Here is a 21905-nt window from a genome sequence, read left to right as displayed (position 1 = left end):
CAAAAGAACAATAGCAAGAGTAACTGATGAATTATGCAGAACTGGCAAAACTGATGGATAGACTACGAGAAAAGGACAACAGTGACTTTGATGCTCTAGTTATCTCCCGCTTGGACTACTGCAATGCGCTCTATGTGGGGCTACCTTTGAAGGTAGTTGGAAACTCCAATTAATCCAGAATGCGGCAGCTAGACTGGTGATTGGGAGTGCCTGCCGAGACCATATAACACCGGTCCTGAAAGATCTTCATTGGCTCCCAGTACATTTCCGAGCACAATTCAAAGTGTTGGTGCTGACCTTTAAAGCCCTAAAGGGCCTCGGTCCAATGTATCTGAAGGAGCATCTCCACCCCCATCATTCAGCCTGGACACTGAGGTCCAGTGCCGAGGGCCTTCTGGCGGTTCCCTCCCTGTGAGAAGTGAGGTTACAGGGAACCAGGCAGATGGCCTTCTCGGTAGTGGTGCCTGCCCTGTGGAATGTCCTCCCAGCAGATGTCAAGGCAATAAACAACTATTTTACTTTTAAAAGACAACTTCCTTTTTAGGGAAGTTTTTAATGTCTGACGCTGTATCGTTTTTAATATTCGGTTAGAAGCTGCCCAGAGTGGGAAACCCAGCCAGATGGGCGGGGTATAAATAAAAAAATATTATTTGCAGAAACAAAGAAAGAACATCGACTTGATGGCAGGATTTAAATAAACACATCTTTATTGATAGAGGACATTTTAAAATAATGAAGAAATGATATAGTGGATTGTAAGAAACAGTAGTGTGTAATAAGGGAATGGAAGCTGAGGGAAGCCCGGGAGGGAAGGGGTGAAGAAGTGTAATATATATGTTATTGATATGAGATGTTTGCAATGATAGAAATGAAAGTTAATAAAAATTGATTAAAAACAAAAAACAGTATGACTTCAATGCCCTGCAAGAAATTACTCAGAATAAATATTGTTGCTCCTATACCCAGGGGAGAAACCTTGCAACATTAAAGACTGTGTCTGTGAAACCTGAAATAAGATTCACCTATAGAGCAGAATAAAGAAAAAGCACCTGAACAAAGGTTCACATAACCCACAGACTGCACATGTATGCTCAAAGCATGTAGTGAGGCAATATTTGACCTCATTATCCATTGCACAGGAAACTTGATTAATGCTGGCAAAGTTGACTGTCATCTGACAGGTGTACAGGTCTAAAAGATCCAGCATGATCACTGCAAACTGCCATAAAGGTAGCTTATGTGGAGTTTTCAACCTTGCCCTAGGCCCTTTTCCAACATATGAACAGGAAGGGGATCAAACACCACCAATCCTCAAAGGACTGCACTGGCTAACTGTGAGCGACTGGGCCCAACTGAAGGTGTTGTTACTATCATTTGTTGTTGTTGTTTAGTCGTTTAGTCATGTCCGATTCTTCGTGACCCCATGGACCAGAGCACGCCAGGCACTCTTGTCTTCCACTGCCTCCCACAGTTTGGTCAAACTCATGCTGGTAGCTTCGAGAACACTATCCAACCATCTCGTCCTCTGTCATCTCCTCCTCCTTGTGCCCTCCATCTTTCCCAACATCAGGGTCTTTTCCAGGGAGTCTTCTCATGAGGTGGCCAAAGTATTAGAGCCTCAGCTTCAGGATCTGTCCTTCCAGTGAGCACTTGGGGCTGATTTCCTTAAGAATGGATAAGTTTGATCTTCTTGCAGTCCATAGGACTCTCAAGAGTCTCCTCCAGCACCAGAATTCAAAAGCATAAACTCTTCAGTGATCAGCCTTCTTTATGGTCCAGCTCTCACTTCCATACATCACTACTGGGAAAACCATGGCTTAACTATACGGACCTTTGTCGGCAAGGTGATGTCTCTGCTTTTTAAGATGCTGTCTAGGTTTGTCATTGCTTTTCTCCCAAGAAGCAGGCGTCTTTTACTATCATATGTTACTATCATAGCCCTAAACAAGTCAGGACCCAAGCACTGAGAAAGATTGCCTTTCCCAGTAGCAGCAGACTGATCTACAGGGATTGCGCTTGTGCTTCCTTTGATCATTATGGCCCAGGGGCTTAACCACAAGAGATAGGACATTTCAACTCCTGCACTCTCCCTGTAGAAGTCAGATTGCCCTCATGCTGTTAATTCAGGCAACAGCTTCAGCCCTATTCCAGAAAGTGTGTTCTATTTAGCACTTTGGTTCTACTTTTGTTTAATGCTGTACTCTTACTGATAGCTGCCCTGAGCTCTCATGAGAAGAAGGGCAGAATGTAAGAAATGAAAATTATTATTTATTACGATTATTATTGACATGAGGACAGACTGAGCCAATAATCATACACAAAAATCAAAACTGCCAGCAGGAAAGCAACACCTACTCCTTGGCGCACACAGATCATATTTAATTATGTCAAAACAAAACAAAATCACCTTAGTAGATGGAGAGGGAAAGCTTACCACCCTCTCTCAGATCATTTAATAATAATAGAAAAAACTTGGGTTACAAAAGTTGCTTTTAAACCTTATTTAATAAAAGGTTTGAAAAGATACAATGGAACATTCAGAAGTAAATAAGTTACATGAGTACATTAAATCACATCAGCAAGACTTCTTAGTGTATTAATGTTTTGTAAAAAAACAAAAGCACAAAAATAAATTGTCTATCACATCTGTACATAAGAGGTATATAATATTTTTGTATGTACAATATTTTAATATGTAACAGTCTTTTAAAAGGTGCAGTAAATACACAAAAGGCAGTTCCTGCATGTTTGTTAAAATAAAAGCTCTATATTTTTTGATAAAAAGCATTTATACAATAATTACACAAAGACAGACTATTTCTGTACACCACAAAAACTCTAGCGTTACGAATTAAAACATAGACTCAGGAAAGCCAATTTGTACCAAATCTGAGCTTCAGAACAACCATAAAACTTGGAAGATGCAAAAAAAGAGGTGGTATTAAAAACAAAAGCCACAATTATATTTTACAAAAATATATATTCACCTCTTTCTCATGATAAGCAGCTGGGCATCTTTATAGGTTCAGCTGTTGATATAAATCCCATATTCCAGAAAGGGGGTGGGTCGGGGCAGAAGAGAAAGAAAATGTAAGCAGCTGGAGATTAGAGCCATAGCCTATCATGCACTACAGCCAGTAGCGCAACCTTCACTCATTTCAACGCAGCTTGGGGCAGGAATTCTGAGCAGCCCCTCTGAAATGAATGAAGTTGCACAGTCACTGTTCTGGGGGGATTTCAGCTGCAGCATAGCGGCATATAAAAGGGATTAAAGGAACAGCTGAACCCAGTGGATGGGTTTAAGATCTGGGGTTCTTGGGGGGGGGGTGCGGGGGGAAGAGACATAGCCAAGGAAGCAGAAGCATTTGTGCTGCTTCCCTATCCTCCAAAAATACTGAATTAACTCCTATGAAAGTGCTCACTAGAAGACCATTTGTGTGAACTTGCAGTAGAGGAAGTGCATGGGCAAGTCTTGGGACACAAGTATTGACTGACAAACAGAAAAAGCCTTAAAAATATACCCTTTGAGATACACTTTTAAGATCCCTTGCTAGCAGGTGGAAAAATGGAAGCAAAGCCAGGTGAATACATATAAACACCCCACCACCTCTTCACTGTCTTAAATGCAACTGAAATTATGGTTCTCTACACCAGTGATTTGCTTGGCTATGCTACCACAAAACATGGGCATGGACTGGCAAGCTGGCGTTTTCCAAGCGACTGAGAGGGCATTAATTTGAAGCTTCAACCATCTTATGTTCATTGGGATATGCAGCATGTTTTCTGAAAATGCCACAAAACCCAGTGGGTCTGACTCCCTAGTAACTGGGCTTAGACTTGCAGCCTTAAGCACACTTATCTGCTCTTCAGTAAGGCTGGCTACTGAGTAGACATGCATATTTTCACTAAAGTGGTATTACAGGAATGCAGTTCAGCCAGGAAACTATTTGCCTGTCCAGTTCCTTTTCAATTAAAAAAGGATGCACAGCAATCAGAAATTAATGTCTGCTGCAGGACCGAGCCAGTTTCCCAAATTCGCTAACCGCCTTGGAAATAACTTTTTAAAGTGCTGTGCTGAATGTGAAACTGCATCATACTGTAGAGCTTCAGCTAATCCTCAAGAGAGCATCTTCATAAACATCCTCTCTCACAGGATGTTGACTATTACTCAACAGAAAGGCACCAAGTGGGGAGTCTGCCAGATTCTCCACATACCATTGGCAGCTCAATAGCAGGAGTGGTTATCATCAAGAGCCACACATCCAGGTTTGAAGATAGCCATGCACTTGATTGTCTGTGGTGAAGGGAAACAGCTGCAAGCCATGGAAGTATTTGGAAACAGGAAGATTTCCCATACCCCTTCAGGTCATTAAAAGGAGCCACAAATTATTAACAAAGATGGCTGGGTAAGTGGACTGGTCAAAAATTGTGGGCTACTACATTTTGTGAACTTACTTGTAAGGATTTTCTCATTTATTAGGACCTGACTATAAAATACTTCCATTGACCAAGCTAAGACATAAAACAGAGCTATTGCTAGTTTCTAAAATAATCGCAAACTCCAAATGAAGACCACTGGCCATAAAATGTCAATTATAGATGCACTGTAATATGGAAAAAATCAAGATAATGGAAGTAGGTACCCAAGGCGAGTAACGGTTGCAATGATTTAAAGATGGCGTTGAGCATTTTGGAACCAAGCACGCTAAACCCAGCATTTATACCACTGATTTCCCACAGAGTGTTGAAGCAAATTCATTTTCAGACAGCAGTTAGCAACCTTTTGGGATTTGGGACACACTAGTTAATTTTGGGAGAGCCGTATTTGGGGATCAACTACTTAATTTTTAGTGTGTATTTTGATTTATGGAAGCGGTGCTGTTTAGATCCACCTTAGGCTAGATTGTGACTCAATACTTGAAATCCAGTGTTCTAGAACACAAGAACTTTGTTCTCACCTCTGTTTCATAAAGGAGGGGACAGCACTTGCTAACTCCTCCCACAATTTGCATGTGTGGATCTCTGATCACACTAAAGATGCCTCTGCACATACTTCTTTTGCATACATACATTTTTCAGCAACCTTTCCCAGCCGTGGGCCGGTCCACCGTCCCTCAGACCATGTGGTGGGCCTAGTGCATGATAGGGGGGGAATGAACGAATTCCTATGCCCCACAAATAACCCAGAGATGCATTTTAAATAAAAGCACACATTCTACTCATGTAAAAACATACTGATTCCCGGACTGTCCGTGGGCCGGATTTAGAAAGTGATTTAGCCGCATCCGGCCCCCGGGCCTTAGGTTGCCTACCCCTGGCCTAAGGCCATCCGAAAACAATGGAATGGGAAATAAAAATCAGAGCTTGCTATGAATTCCCATTTATTTCAATTGGATTTAGTCATGGCTAATCTACTGGATTATGTCCCATGCCTTTGAAACAGACATGACGCAGAATCCACTCCCATATAGACGTGTTTTCCATTTTGTTACAATAAAAAATAGACCATTAAAAATTTATCTCTTGCAAAGTTTAACAGATGGGGATAATTAACTTTTTTTCCAGACTGACTTGTGATCTTTCTTATTCATATACTATAAATAAGATTTTGAAGTCATATCTGTGGAGCCTCTTCTTTCATAGCTACAAGACAAGACACAAGGAAGTCCGAACTGCTCTGTGCTAGATTGTGCAAATTGTATTTGGGAAGGAAGCAGATCAATTACATGTACATTTCCCCACCCCAAAGAAGAGAGATTTGCTACTTAGATTCACACACACAACCTCTTTCTTTCAAGAAAATGCCCACTGGCTACTTTGTTCACTTCTATAAAATATAGTCTCTCTCAGTATAAAACATTGTTTTAATTTCATTCCCACATTTAAAGGAGACCTTTTTTTTAAAAAAAAAATATCAGTTTCTTATCTAGACCTCTTTTACAGAGCATTAATGCATGGCCAGGGGGCAGATTTCTGTCCAGTTTTCTAGTGAGTATCTTAACAAAACTTTTTGCACCTCGGGGCAGGAATAAGTCTTAGGTTAAGTGCAGAAAGAAAAGAAGAGTTGAGACAAGACATTTCTAGAAGATGCTATTAAAAGCTACAAACCACAGAATGAGCCAGGTTTAAAAGGGGGGGAAATATACTTCTTCACTATGATGTATTACAAATGATTGTGCAATTTTTTATAATCTGAATGCCAAAGGTTCAAATCAAAACAAAGGAAAGGAGTGAAGAAAATAGTCTGATTGCATTGACAAATTTCTGAAACTGCAAAAAAAAAAGAGAGTAATAAGAAAAAACACAAAACTTGGCCCATCTGATTGAAGACTGTTTTTATGATGTGCTGGAAGGACTCCTATAAGAAATCTAGTGGAATTTGCATTATACTAGTTGGAAAATGTTCAGACAGTAATTTTTTATGTGCATGCGAGTTTTTCCATTATGAAGTACTAAACACATTTTAAATTGCCTTATACAGAATCAAGCCTATTGGTCCATCTAGCGCACTACTGTATCCTTTGACTAACAGCAGTTCTCCAAAATCCTTAGGCAGATGCATTTCTTAGGTCTGCCATCGTAAACTCTTAAATGGAGATACCAGGGGTTAAAGCTGGAAGCTCCTGCTTGCAAAACCATGTGCACCATTACCAAGGCCACCATTTTCCAAGTTGGAAGTAAAGGGTATTTGCTCTATCTGTGCATTTTTAAAAAAAATATGGGTGAAAGCATTAAAATATGCAATCATGAGGCTACACTTTTAATCCAGTAAAAACTACAATATATACGATTCCTCTGGTCATGCAGCTCAGCTCTCAGAATGTCAACAGCAATCTAGCTGAGTTAGATTGAACCTTATTATGCTTTACTCAAATTAACCAATTTCTTCAGAGGGAGGAAGTATTTCAATAATCACTTGTCAATCAGATTGCCACTGGCAATGGGGAAAAAGGATTCAAAGGTGAAGTTTATAGCAACCTTTTCTATCACTTCTATGTACACTTCTAGAGTGTTGTGATTTCAGCAGTTTTCAGGAGATCCAGAAAACCACAAAGACACAATCCCATTGTGACACACTCAAAACTTCTGATGCACAATGTTAATAATGCAGTTTACAAAATTCTCAAAATCTTAGCTTTCACTTTCCTCATGGTTTTAGAGGGCTAAAAAAAAACTACTCGTGTGGCTTGCATCTGCTAACAGCTAATGAAGATTCACTTCCTCCTCCTCCACAGTTAACAGCCCTTTATTTTAGATCAACATTATTTTAGGAGCAAATAAAACACCAAGTTTGAAAATGGAAACTGGCAAATAAATTAATTCATATTTGCATAACTAGGAGGTTATAGATCTGTGAAGTCAGGAATTTTAGTGCCGAGTCCTAGACCTTCCCGAATATAATTTACAGATATAGTCACTAAAAAGTCATAATCCTCGGGCTACCCAGTGGCCACACATCACAGCTGTCCCTCAGCATAATAATAAATAAACCAGCCCTACTACTGACAGCAACATTTCAGTTTAAGTGTTCTTAAACACTTTCAGTTAAAGTGCTCTATGTATATCTATACCAATTCTTGACGGGGCAACTTTTTAGTGGACAGAAATGCCTTCTGCTTTGCTTCTCCCTCCATTGCAAGATTGATATGTGGCGATAGCTCTCTACACAGTGTAAGATGACAACTGCAAACGCTGCAGTCAATGATAGCACAGGTGCCAATTAAAGTACAATGGTACCTCGAGTTGCAAACACCTCAGGTTACAAACTACGCTAACCTGGAAGAGTTACCTCAAGTTGAGAAATTTGCCCCAGGATGAGAACGGAAATTGTGTGCCGGCGGTGCAGCGGCAGCAGCAAGAGGCCCCATTAGGAAAAGTACGCCTCTAGTTAAGAACAGTTTCAGGTTAAGAATGGACCTCTGGAACAAATTACGTTCACAACTAGAGGTACCACTTTTACTAATGTTTTCTTCCAAAGAGAGAGATCCTGGGACACTATCACTGCAAGTCTAGTTTCCCCCTCCCAATATGCTAGATATCTTGCATTTTTTTAAAAAAATAATGTATTGGGTCCATGGAGTGCTAGTTGTGCAATTTCTGAATGAAGGTTCTTCTTTGGTTGGCAAATGATAAGCACAGCAGTGTAGGTTGCAAAATGCTTAGGAATGAATGAATATATCAGTCAAATGTTCTCATAAGGGTATTTTCAAAGCCTTTTTTGGAAGGAAGGAAGGAAGGAAGGAAGGAAGGAAGGAAGGAAGGAAGGAAGGAAGGAAAACATACAATGCTTAATTTTTTTCTTTCTCTTTTAGTAGCTTTTCTTTTGTGGAGGTATTGAAAAAGGACTGAACAGGTAAATAAACAACATGATCCCCAATCTAATTAGGCAGCTTCAGGGTGAAATCCAAAGGCTTCCTCTCTGCCACTTTTTGGCAAAAATACCACAGTAGCTGCAATGTATGAATATTTACCTGCCTTACACCAAATCAGACCATTGGTTCATCTAACTCAATCTCATCTATTCAGATTGTCAGTGGTTCTCTAAGGTTCTCTATCCCCAATCCTATTAATCTGAGCTCCTTTTATCCATAATCCCAGGGACAGAAGCTGTAAGAAAAGCCTGTGTTCTGCACTCAAAGCTATTGACCATTCCAATAGTTTAGGTGTCAGCAACAGCCCCTGCCTCCAGTCACCAGAAGTGTGTGCAAGATATATGGTCAATCCTGCATGGCATTTCTAAATTCAACAGCCAAGGGCGAGGCTGAATTAATGCTAGCAACATATGTGGCTTCCTGTGCTTGAAAAGACAAGTCTTTTACTCTCAAAGGTCATCCCACAGAGGCTGCTCCCTACCAGATTTTTCTGGACATCTTTTTCCTTTGGAAAATAAATTCTCGTAACAAAGGATGGAGGAGGTAAAACATGTATTGGCTGGAGCCCTAACCAGGCAGACGAAAAAAGTTAATGAGTGTGGAACTGCAGGTAAAACTTGGAGGTTGGAAAAGGACGAAACAGTATGGGAACAAGAACTGATGCCCCAGCAGATTTCTCACCCTGACGCCCCACCCTCACCCCGCCACTGCTCTCATGACTCCCAGAGATCCCATGGAAGGGTAATTTGAACTGAAGGAAAGCTGAATTCCATGCCATGATCATTTGTTCAAATCGGTACCGAAACAGTTAATTTATAAATAAAGTGATTCATAAAATTTTGGTTTTCTTTAAAAAGTAGAAACTTCCAAGCTGATGGTTTTCTTTTCAAAATCCACCAGTCCGTGTTAGTGAGGCGAGGAAGGAAGTGGAAGCAAGAGGGCTGGGTGTCTGTTCAGATGTGGAGCTACACAGGTGCAGCAAGTGGAAAAGATCTTCCCAGGTTCAAATGGCCAGCCCAGCTCCAGCAGCCTCCTCCCGTGACCCTCTGCTACACCTCTCCATCGTCATCTGAGCTGCTGCTGCCGCTGCTACTACTGCCACTGCTGCTCCCGCTGTCGCTGCTTTCCGCCTGCTGAGCTTGGCTGCGCGCCGCCGCCTCTGCCGCCGCTGCCTCTGCTTCTTCCTTCTCTCGCTGCTTTTGAGCCGCCGCCTTTTTCTCCTGCTCAGCGTGACTTTTCATGTGAGCGCTGCGGCTTTTCACCTTGTAGAAGATTCTGGAGGAAAACACATAACAGCGCCATTACTTACTCTAGCTCACCTTGGTTTCTCTTGTGAATCGGAGAGATTCACCATCCTCCTCAAAAGATGCTAACTTGCCCAGGCAAGGTCACCAGTGAAAACTGCACTGCAGTAAACAAAACTGCTCCCGTGTTCTTCTTATTATATGCTCAGTGTTGGCCATTGGGAAGGATAAGTGAATTGGGAGGCCTAGATAAAAACTTGAGTCTTCCGTGATTATGTGCTGCAATATCTGTAGCAAACCATATAGTGCTTGTAGCGCAGATTCTGTGAAGTGATTGTGGACTCAACCCTTGTGATTTCCTTTAGCTATGTGTTTGTACTTAGCCAACATACTAACTTAATCTGAGGTACAGGCAGCTGTGGACACAGATTAATGGTGAGTCTAGTCCAGCATTCTGTCTCCAGCAGGGGCTGGTCAGATGCCCCTAAAAGGGTAACAAAAAACAGGGCCTGGTGGAGAGAGCTTTCCCATTTGTCCCTGGCACCTGCTGATCAACGAACATGGTTGTTTCCAATCTTAGCTTTATGCTAATAGCCACTATTGATGTATCTTTGTTACAGTAAGCTGTCTTTAAAGAGAAAAAGGCACAACTTAAGACCTAAAACAAACCCTGAACAAGATGCAGTTACCGAAATATAATAAAGGGAGAAATCACTCAAGGTATATCATATCCAATAATAGTACACCCAGTTGCTTCTGTGATTATCCTGGCTTGACTGACATGCCTCCTGTCATTCTGCAAAGCCCGAACTCCATTCCAAGACCAAGCAAAATAAATATATATGTCTGTTGCACTCTCCTTGTTTAATCCTGTCTGCTGAACAGGGCCTGTCTCTTGTCCAGGGCTTCCCAGGAAAGAGGTAAGTGTGTTTTGGGGGGGGGGCATATGCATGTGAGTTCTGGTCTGGATCCAAACAACCACATAATTAGCTCCATATGCCCAAGGAAACTTTGGACTTGCATGTAAAAAAAAAAAAAAATATTTTGCCCAGCAACTTCCTCCTGCCCACAGTGCTGCATGACAAGCCTGTTCAAACACCAAATGAAGTTTCAAAAGCAATTTATGCAATGGCATAGGCATCTTGAATAATTCCACGGTCCATGTTTAAGACACTGACTCTACCTATAGTAGCTCTTTAACAGTCTAGTCAGCCTAATCCTCCTGTCACCTGGGACCAGTGTACATCATCATCCATGACTGGCCTAGGTTTAACAGGCCCACAAAACAGACTATGATCTTATTTGTCTATGAAAGCATTTTCTATGCCACCATATCAAATAGCAAGGTGGCGTACAGTATGAAACATCATTACAGAAATATAGAAAGTCATGAAGGTGACTGACTAATCAAAATTTAATCTTATAAGCAAGGTAAGACATGCCAGCTCCCTCTCATAAAGAATGGCACTTAGTAAGAGTTCTGTTGAACTGTTACGATTTTCACTCTGGTTTTACACCAAACATTGTCTAGATTGTATGGCTGCCTGCTTTCTAGAAATGAGCTCCATGACGAAAACAGCAAAGGGAACCTAGCTGGGACACAGAAAGGGTCAGGCACCTTTGTATATAGGTCTTCCCCACGGGTCAAATGTTTTTTTGAAACATCCAACTGGTCCTTAACTTGATATGAGCAGCTATTTTTTTAAAAAAGAAAATATCTTGCTAACAGATTAACGCTCTGAATAGGCTTCAGCTAGATGTTTTACTCATATGCAAATGTGCCTGGAAGTTTACAAGCAAAAAATAAAAAAATAAAAATGAAAGTAACACCATTACTCCAATGTAGGTAGAAATCATCTGCATCTTGTTCCCTATCTCCAGCAATTGTAATTTGATCTTAAAATCACTGATTTCTCTCTTCACAGTTGGTTTGCATCCTTCCATTTCTGATCTAGTTACTTACTTGATGCTCATTTTCTTAGCAAGCTTCAACAAGAGATTTGGCTAACACTTTTTGAAAATCCAAGTATCGTGACTATCTTCTATCCACATCAGGATTGGGGAACCTCCAGCTGTTGCAGAGTCCCAGCCAGCACAGTCCCTAACCAGGGATGATGAGAACTGCAGTCCAACAACATCTGGAGGGTATCATCCTTAAAATAGACGCAACTGACCCTCAATATGTCTATGGCTCTCTCAGAAACAAGTGCAAGAAGACAGAACTAGGAATGCTAGTGAGCCTTCATCTCTTTTGCATCTGGGGAAGTGACTGGAAAACAGTGTTGACCACCAGCCAACACAATTGTGAATACAATGGACAGTGATCGCCAAAGAAGGATAGTGATTTCACTCTCTTCATTTCATCATTTTAAGTACTAGGTAAGGCTCACAGTTCACTGGGTTTATGCAAACCTGGCAGAGAACAACACTTTCTAGCCCAATGGACCCTGCAGGCAACAAACATTCTCTTTCTTAGTCTACCTCCAGTAGAAGCCTACATGTTCAATCCTGAACTAGTATCTGTTGTTACAGGAAAATATGACGACTTCAGTGTCGACTGAAAGACTCCTCTAAAACACTCCCTGAAGCATCTCATCTCTGCAGGAATCATACCATTCATATCGGCAAAATGTACATAACTTCTGAAACGGACCATGGCATTTTTCTGGCAAGATGCACATGTACACTAAGGAATCTCTACAACTGCAGGAAGCACCTTTTGGTTTTTTTAAAGAAAAGTTATTTTATTTCAAAAGTTAACAAGACTGAATGAAAAACTACAATAACATAATTATCGGAGCTGTTAAAACACTGATTAACACCACCTCCACCCCAGCAAAATAGGCTACCACTTCTTTAGTTCTACAATTTTTTTTACTTCCTCCTGTACAAAAGAAACAATGGAACCCCTTATTTTCGTTTCTGAGTTTTCCCCCCTCTTACCTTCCGCATTTTTTACATGGAAATTCCTCCTCTTGGTTCTGGGCTTTGTTGACAGTGTCCTGTTTGGGCTTTGGTTTTCTTTTTCTCTTTTGGGCAGGTGGAGAAGTCTTCCGATATTTAATGGGCGTCTCCTTTGTCCTCCTTGAAGTTCTGCCTCTGGCTTCTGCTGCTCTTGGAGCACCAGGTTCCTGCTGTTTCTCCACGAGGAGACTACCAACCTTCGGAGGAAGGAAAAACTATTGCAAGATGGAACAACTAGGAATCCTATGGGAGTGGATGCTGGACAATGGCCAGAGATGAGGATTTTACCAATCAAATCTATATGGCGGTGGGATGAATCCAGTGACTAAGGCAAGGGGATTAAATATGTAAATATAAAATTAAATTAAATGTATTAACAGTTTGGGGTTTTTAAAAACAAATTACAAAATAGAAAGTTTCAAATAAAACATGTTGTAACACAGGATCCCTCTAGATGTCATGCCACAAGTCATTCTACACTTACCTGGTCCTCAGTGTGTAGCGTCTGTGTGGGTTTGGGGTATGCGGTGTTGCTGTTCTTGTCATTAAACTCATATGTGTCTACTTCTTCCTCTTTTATAACCAACCGATCCTCTACTTCCTCGTCCTCTTCGTCAGTGTTTTCATAGTCTTCGTTATACGTTCGGGGAGGAAGAGTTCGCGTAAGCCTATGGGAGCTCTTCATAAGAGTGGAGAAGGGAAGCAAGTTAGTTTTTTAAAAGAAAAATCAATGCAAAGGCAGAATCCAGGAAGGGGATCTTAAGAAGTCCAATGGAGTCCAGTCAGCACCATTCCAACAGAACCTCCTCAAGTTTTAATAAATGTGTTGGGAAACTGGAAAAGGCTCCTCCTTACACTTGATTTGTATAAAAGTACCTTAAATTTGTTGATGCTGTATATTTTACTTGTACTACATTGTATTCTTACGTGCAATGCTCATTTGAAAGTGGGGTAATACATGAGGCAAAGGATCATTGTGATAAAATGAATTTAAAAAATTAAAAATTTTCCAGTAGCACCTTAGAGACTAACTAAATTTGTTTTGGGTATAAGCTTTCGTGCACATGCACACTTCTTCAAACACACTTCTTCAGATATGCACACTTCTTCAGATATTTTGTGTGCACGCACATGAAAGCTTACACCCAGAACAAACTTAGTTGGTCTCTAAGGTGCTACTGGACAATTTTAAAATTTATTTATTTCGACTGCATCAGACCAACACGGCCACCTACCTGAAGATAAAATGAATGTACAAGACAGGAGTGCTCATAAATTACATTGTTGGATACCTTCTTTGCTTCTCTACTGTGCTTTGCTAAGCAGAAGCTTGTGACTGACATGATTTTTGTGGTTATATTTGTTGTTTGCGCAGTTTAATGAAAATAATAAAAATTATGAACAAAAGAACCCAACGGACTACTTGTGTGCTCAGGCTGCATAGTCGTCTCGTGCAAATTTACACAAAATGTTACAGCTGTAGGCAGCATAATTTTGTGGGTGAAGCTGGCATTCCAAACATTACCTTGATATCTACTTCCACTTCATCTTTAACCGCTTTTTCGCTGGCTCCATCAACATCCCCAAAGATCAACGCCCCGTTCCGGCCTATTTTTACTTGCTTTTTGTATGTATAATAGAACTCCACACACTGAGCCACAGTCTTTGTTTTAATCTGTAGAATTTATTGAGAGGAGGAGGGGAAGAGACAAGGGAAGAAATGGGAGGAAAATGAAAATAATAATAATCATCAATAAACATGTCTGTCACTCACACTCATACACTCCCACACCTATGTGCTTCAAAGCCACAGGCCACAATGCTAAGAGCTCATTCATGCCTATCCTTTCTGAAGGCTGGCATGATTTGACTTTTCCTTTTGTTTCCTGGCTTACAGAGCTTGCTTGCAACATGGGAGCTGGCAGGGGGATAGGTTGCTGCAAGTGAAAGAAGAGATTCATACATTCTACTGGGCACATGCAATAATAGTGTATCCTGGCTTGCAGTCAACTGTCTGGTGCTTTGCTTGATCAACATCAATCACAGACTTACGGTGCAATTCTAGCCTGAGACGAAAGCCCTGCCAAATAAAACAAGGCTTACTCCCAGATGACGTGAAGATTTCAGATGTAGGTATAAAAGTAAAAATTATGGTTGGTCTTCAACTTAGCTGACTACCACCCTGTATCTGTTGATACAGACTTTAATTCTAGCCCATTCCAAAGACTCGGAAAGCTAACAATATGAAGGGGGGGATCTAAAGTTGGAACGTATGAAGAAGAAGAAGAAGAGGAGGAGGAGGAGGAGGAGAAGGAGGAGGAGTTTGGATTTGATATCCTGCTTTATCACTACCCTAAGGAGTCTCAAAGCGACTAACAATCTCCTTTTCCCCTCCTCTCCCACAACAAACACTCTGTGAGGTGAGCGAGGCTGAGAGACTTCAGAGAAGTGTGACTGGCCCAAGGTCACCCAGCAGCTGCATGTGGAGGAGCGGGGACGCAAACGTGGTTACCCAGATTACGAGTCCACTGCTCTTAACCACTACACCACACTGGCTCTCACCGCTGTGAAGAGGAGGGCAACCAAGATGGTCTGCAGATCAAGCCTTATGAGGAACGGTTGAGGGAGTTGGGTAGGTTTAGCTTGGAAAAGAGGAGACTGAAAGCAAATACGATAACCATCTTCAAATATCTAAAGGGCTGCCACAGGCAAGATGGAGCAGGCTTCTTTTCTTCTGCTCCAGAGGCTAGGGCCCAAACCAATGGCTTCAAGTTACAAGAAAGGAGATTCCAACTAAGCATCAGGATTGTTGACAGTAAGAGCTCTTGACAGTGAAATGGACTCCCTTGGGAGGTGGTGGACTCCCCTTCCTTGGAGGTTTTTAAGTAAAGGCCGGATGGCCACCTGCCATGTATGATCTAGTTGAGATTCCTGCATTGCAGGGGGTTGGACTAGATGACCCTGAGGTCCCTTCCAACTCTACAATTCTATAATTCTATGACTACAATTTTTCCAATGTTTCATAATTTTGGAAGAAAAAAATGTGTAAGGGGGGAAAAATACCCAAAACTTCAAGTCTCCCCAACATGAATTCCCACAACCACCTTCCTATCACTGGTCCAGTCCATCTTTCACATAATGGTATAAAACACCCTGAGAATTAGATGAATGATATCAGGCAATGTAGATACTGACAAAACTACACCTTCAGCTCCCTTCCTCTTTCAATTTCCCTTATTAATATTTTAAGATGTGTTTTGCAGGTCTCACACTGGTTTGTTTTTTTGTTCACAACTGATGCTCCTTCTGTTTCATTTGTAGTTTTTTCCCTCCACAGGTATCATCTCCAGAAAACTACGTTCTGAAGTATGTTGTGACTATATTTTGTTGTTACAGAGATCGGAGTAAAATAAAAACTTGTCACACTGCACTATGGATGCGAGAGCATAAAGGCTTCTACTGAGGAGAGATTATCTGTATACAGAAAAATCTCACTTCCAAAGTGGCAGTGAGATACTCCATTGAATAAACACTACGGAGCACAAGTTCCCAGCTAGAGGATGAAGCAATCCCCAAGGTTAATGATCCGGTGACACTTGCATATGTCCTGCAACGGCAGATCGATTATTTTGCAATGCACTCAGGAAGCAACAAGCAACTCACAAGTTTCTGAACCAGGAAGAAGTCTTTCTTGTAGATGGCAATCCCCTTATTGAAGAGCTTTTTCTCTAGTGTGCTCCACTTATCTGATCCTGAAAAGAAAGAGTGGAACACAACTTCATTACCTTTTCAATATTATTTCCAGACATTTAAACATTTTATTGTTAAGGTGTGTGTCTCTTGCATATCTCTGCTACCTGTCTGAATTGATGTTATTGTTCTTATGTGAACACATTTTTCTAAAAACCTTTTGTAGGAAAATGCTATGACAAGCATATTTGAAGCTATACATTGGGGGGGAAATCCTAATCTTGTTTTTTTTTTTTAGCTAACTCTTTAGTATTAAGTAGTCTACCTCTATTAACTAGCCCACTCACCATAAAATTATTGTGCATTTATACAGAACCCTCCTTTTTAGTTTACTTTAAACAAATTATACCACTGCATACTCAAAATACTTTAGTGAGTCTCACTACTGGTGAGTCTCACTACTACTGCTATCAAATGATAGCATACTCCCGCAACAGACAAAGCTGAACCATATACACATAGACTTGAATGCCATCTAACCCTAAACAAACAGAAGGGCTCCTTCCATTCACTAAGGGAACTGGGATCCAGTGGAGGGTCCCAATGGAGTAAGGGTTGTCGTGAAATTCTGCACCAATCTCCACCATGCAGCCTCCTGCACTGCCTCCCATGCTGTTCCCCCAATCGTCTGCCATAAATTTTCAAAGAGCGAAGGAACTGCTGGGGGAAAGTAGAGACTGGTGAAAATCACCTCCCTCTCCTTCTGCATCCCCATGAATGAAACCTCTTCTCACAGGTTGTCCCTACCAGTATAACCTAACTTAGGATCAAACCCATAGTCCAAAACACTTTGATTACTAGAGAAGTGTTTAGTGTTACTTTCTCCTTCACAGTGTTACAGGGCAAGAGTGAATGTGATCCCCAAAACACTTTCTCCTTTCATGAAAGGGGAGCTATCCAATATTAATCAGAGTAAATGCACTGAAATCAATGAACTTAAGTCTACAGATTTCAGTGGATTTAGTCTAAGTATGGCTTAGTTAGATGTTGCCCAAGGTTTAGAAATGAACGTATTGATGATGACCTTAGAAATAACTTCCATTTTCTAACGCAGAAGTAAAGCTTGCAGTAGGAGTTGATTTCTGTCTATGAGTGATAGATAACTTTGACACTAATGAGGCAGACACTACCCATACAATGATTCATTTAAATTGTACCTAGGACTCCTAAGATTTTAGTTGTCCATTTCCTTTATTCCATGTCTTTAGCCATCATTTTCACAAGTTCACACGCACCACATTAGATACAAAAGGGTATTTTTAGCATCTTTTCTAAAAAGCAGCCTATATTGAAATCAGCCACGCGTTGTCATAGATACTCCAGGATCCAGTTGAAAGCATTTTGGTTCCACAGGAAAAACAACAAGTACAAAGAAGCAACTGATGATCCGGAATGGTGCTTGTGGATGTTCTACACCATTTGTATCTTCACAGCAAAATGCGGAAAAATAACTTGACAAATAACATAATTCAATTTTGCTCCGTGTCTCCCTGCTGTCCAAATATCTAGCAGGGTGGGTGTTCAAATTGTTTACCATTCTCTCTCACACACACACACTTGCACACAGCTTGCACGCTGCACCTGTTCTTGAACTGCTTCTTCCTTTAGCTTTGCTCTACAGATGACTGCGCAATGAGTACAGACTCTTTGCCGGTGTACACACCCTAACATATAGGCTGGCTGCCCTCACTGAAAGGCAATTACATGTTCTCATGAGACGGTAATACAATACCATTGTATTTATGGCATTTCAAATTACGCACATGATCTATTGTATTGCACACATAAGCCTCTGTTTGACCTTGATTAGTCTTGGTGAGAACAAAACCTTCCTTCCAACTGGCCCTGTCCAACTGATAACCTGATCAATAGCCATTTGCCTCTCCAAAGGTTGATGTCAGACACAGGTAACAATTACTTAGAAGAGATAATTGTAAGTGATTCATTCATTCCATTTCCGTCCTAACTCTTGCTGTCTTGTCTGTGCTTGAGTGGGTCATATTTGTGTCATTTATATTCTATTATCCCGCTGCTATATAGAAATTTCAGTGCAGCCCACTGTATCCTCAGCACCACTATCGCAGCAATGATAAGTGTACCCGCCATAGCAAAGATAAGTACTGTATAGTTAATTGTAAGCTGTTAGCCCAGGGTTTGGGCAGCCTGTGTACAATTTTATTCTATCCATTTCACTCTTCCATAAATATCGCATTTGGTATTCCAGCTGCAAAACCAGTTTTACTATCAAATGCCATTTTGGTGCCGTTAAAGAAATAAAATGTTTTCTCCTCAAACCTGTAATAGGGATTCAGTGGTTCCTGCTAATTACCCCAGCTAAGTAATTCCAACTAAGTTATCCCATGGCAAGCAACAACTCTGAATAAACAATCCTAAAATACCACGCCTCCATGGTTATACGGATTTCTTTAATGTGCAGTTTGGGATACGTGAAGGTGAGCTTTGCACCGATCTCACTATGCACTGAGGCAAAAGCAGGACAGTAATATCACCACCCAATGCTGTGAATTCCCTAATAGATATTTAAGGCTCTCCCAGTATTCATCAAATTATATTCCCCTCCCCCCACAATGCATTAACAGTAATTATCAGAGTAAGAAAATGGAGGGTAAAGAAGTCCCTGTCTCCACTGCCTTGCTCCCAAGCATACCTGTGTAGTGATAGTCGGCCAACGTGTGGTTTGCAGGCCACAAAGACCTCCTCAGCAGCAATTTGGTCAGCGCAGCCTGAGGTGTGGGGGAGCACACACACAAAAAGCCTTATCAACAACAGTAAAACCCAAACAAGTGCATTTACATCAAGAAGTCACAACCCTTATTGTTTACTGCAGTGATGTATTTAGAGCCCACCTGAGGTTCAGCGTGACCCATGTCTCCTTATTCATCCTTGTAATTAACCTTTTGAAGTAGGTGGCATGGGAGCTGTTAAGTCTTTTTAGCAATAACAAGGACTGGGGGCACCTTAAGAAGGCTAACAAATACAGTGGTACCTCGGGTTACATACGTTTCAGGTTACATACACTTCAGGTTACAGACTCCGCTAAGCGAGAAATATTACCTCGGGTTAAGAACTTTGCTTCAGGATGAGAACGGAAATTGTGCTCCGGCGGCACAGTGGCAGCGGAAGGCCCCATTAGCTAAAGTGGTGCTTCAGGTTAAGAACAGACCCCCGGAACAAATTAAGTTCTTAACCCGAGGTACCACTGTACACGGTAACATAATGTTTTGTGAGCCAAAGCCTGTTTTGTCACATACATCCTTTTATCATTGTTGTTTGGAGTTGTTTTCCTCAACCTGGTGACCTTCAGATGTTTTGGACTACAACTCCCATTAGTCCCAGTCAGCATGACTTTGCCAGTTGAGGCTTATGGGAATTGTAGTCCCAAACCCCTGGAGGGGAAGACTGATTTGGGCTGAAGAGCAGTGTGTTCTAAAAAAGGACAGCCAGAACAGTTAGTCTGTCTCTCTTTAAAACAGAATTTCAAATAATCCAATCACAATCAAAGGATTACATTTTGTCTTATTTTAAAAAGATCCCTCTTCCGCATGGTTTTAGCACTTCATGCCTACCCACGAAGGTATTTGAGGCATAATTAATTACATTTCTTCGCCTACACAGCAGTGTTACCTCAACTGATAATGGTACCTGTCAGCACGTGTCCAATTACAGAGGAATTCCCACCCAGGGAATGAGTCATCTGAGAGCCCATTAACGCCCGTGTTTAATCAAGTAAACAATACTCCAAAGCAAGGAGATAACTGGAGTCCAAAACCATTCTCAGCCCTCCAAGAAATCAGCTGCTATGACTAGAGCTCAGGCAAAATGTAGGAAAGACATACTATTAAAGTTGTATCTGTACTCTGAAGAGACTTACCAAGAAACCTGTAAGCACTTGTGCTGGTATTACTGAAGCAGTTTCATTACGCAGCGATAGGTAGACTTTAAAATTAAGTCTCCCCAAGGTAGCAGGAGATGCTAAAGTACTTATTTAATTCTTAAATTTATATTCACCTTTCCATTGGTAAAACTCAACAGAGCCAATTAATAAATAGGAATCTGATCCAATACTATACAGGGGAAACTTTCCTATTAGATACAGCTTCCAACTAAAGTGAAAAAGTGAAATTTTACTTTAATAATAGCAATAATAAAATAAATTTTTTTATTATTATTATTATTATTATTATTATTATTATTATTTCCTACCCATGAAGTTTCCAACACACATAAACACATTTCCTGGGATGGAACGGGAGTGAGGATGGCAGTGAGGACATAGTGGTGCAGGCCCACTGGCAGAACTAATCTGGTGCTTCTAGATGTACACCTGCACTTTCATTTTGGACCCTTCTTCTCAAACAGCCAAAAAAAGGTTTTCCAACAGAACCAGACATTTGCAGTTCACATGAAGCTGTCTTATACAGTGGTACCTCAGGTTAAGTACTTAATTTGTTCCAGAGGTCCATACTTAACCTGAAACTGTTCTTAACCTGAAGTACCACTTTAGCTAAGGGGGCCTCCTGCTGCCACTGCGCCGCCGCTGCACGATTTCTGTTCTCATCCTGAAGCAAAGTTCTTAACCTGAGGTACTATTTCTGGGTTAGCAGAGTCTGTAACCTGAAGCGTATGCAACCTGAAGCGTATGTAACCCGAGGAACCATCTTTGGGTAAGTCTGGGAAATGCTCCTGCCTGAAACCCCAGAGAGCTGCTGCCAGACAGTGTAGACCAGGCACCCCCAAACTCGGCCCTCCAGGTGTTTTGGGACTACAACTCCCATCATCCCTAGCTAACAGGACCAGTGGTCAAGGATGATGGGAGTTGTAGTCCCAAAACATCTGGAGGGCCGAATTTGGGGGTGCCTGGTGTAGACAGAAGTGAGCTAGATCAACCAGTTTCAGGCAACTTCCTATGTTTTATATACTGAGTACGGCCATTGCTCTCAAGCTCAGAAACATCTGCTCTGACTGGCAGTGTTTCCCAAGGTCTCAAGCAGGCCTTCTCAGATAGACCCGGAGATGCCTGATGTTGATCCCACCCACTTATGCATGCAAAACAGATGCTCTACCACTTGGCTAAGAGGAAGATCCACCACTAGCAGTGAAACCAGGAGGCATGAGGGAAGAAAGGAAGGAGACTGCCAAAAGGCACATTCTTCAAAACACAGGATTCTAACATAGACACTCCTTGTAGAAGGTGAAAGTGTGCAGAGTGCATAAGTTTGGCAAGTACTTGGCTAGTACTTCCCTTGCTGAGACCAATACAAACAGCCTTGCTGCCAAATCCAATTAGACACACTGACGACTGCTGGAGACTTACCAGAACATTTCCTTTCGTTTCATGTAAGCAGTGAAATGCCAGCTCTTGGTTGGTGCCACCTCCAGGAAATATACTTGAGCAAGCAGCAGTTAGCAGGTTCTCCACTGTCACAGCACAAAACAAGACAAGCGGTAGGTGCAGGTCGGGGAGACAGAAAAGCAAAAGGTCATCTTATACATCCCTTCACAACAATTTCCTACCTAGATTTCCCTTCGTATTTGGCAAGCCGCAACCTTTACA

The 21905-nt window shown here is 41.4% G+C and overlaps 1 protein-coding gene across 5 annotated transcripts in view; it reads right to left on the bottom strand.

The window, feature by feature from the left end:
- Positions 1 to 2486: 2486 nt before the first annotated feature.
- The window catches only part of MIDEAS (mitotic deacetylase associated SANT domain protein), an 89505-nt gene continuing 70086 nt past the window's right edge, over positions 2487 to 21905 (bottom strand). For all 5 annotated transcript variants that reach the window (XM_083746416.1, XM_083746415.1, XM_083746414.1 and 2 more), the window contains 7 exons: positions 21666 to 21769; positions 18999 to 19074; positions 16244 to 16332; positions 14106 to 14255; positions 13065 to 13259; positions 12560 to 12777; positions 2487 to 9647 (listed from right to left, as the gene is read on the bottom strand). In XM_083746416.1, the coding sequence (XP_083602542.1) occupies positions 9422 to 9647; positions 12560 to 12777; positions 13065 to 13259; positions 14106 to 14255; positions 16244 to 16332; positions 18999 to 19074; positions 21666 to 21769 (1058 nt within the window). In that variant the 3' untranslated portion in view covers positions 2487 to 9421. The remainder of the gene's footprint in view (positions 9648 to 12559; positions 12778 to 13064; positions 13260 to 14105; positions 14256 to 16243; positions 16333 to 18998; positions 19075 to 21665; positions 21770 to 21905) is intronic.

The sequence above is a fragment of the Podarcis gaigeae genome (assembly GCF_964106915.1).
Source record: "Podarcis gaigeae genome assembly, chromosome: 1".
Taxonomy (NCBI): domain Eukaryota; kingdom Metazoa; phylum Chordata; class Lepidosauria; order Squamata; family Lacertidae; genus Podarcis; species Podarcis gaigeae.
Note: the sequence above shows the minus strand (reverse complement) of the source record. Positions and strands in the feature narration are given on the sequence as shown.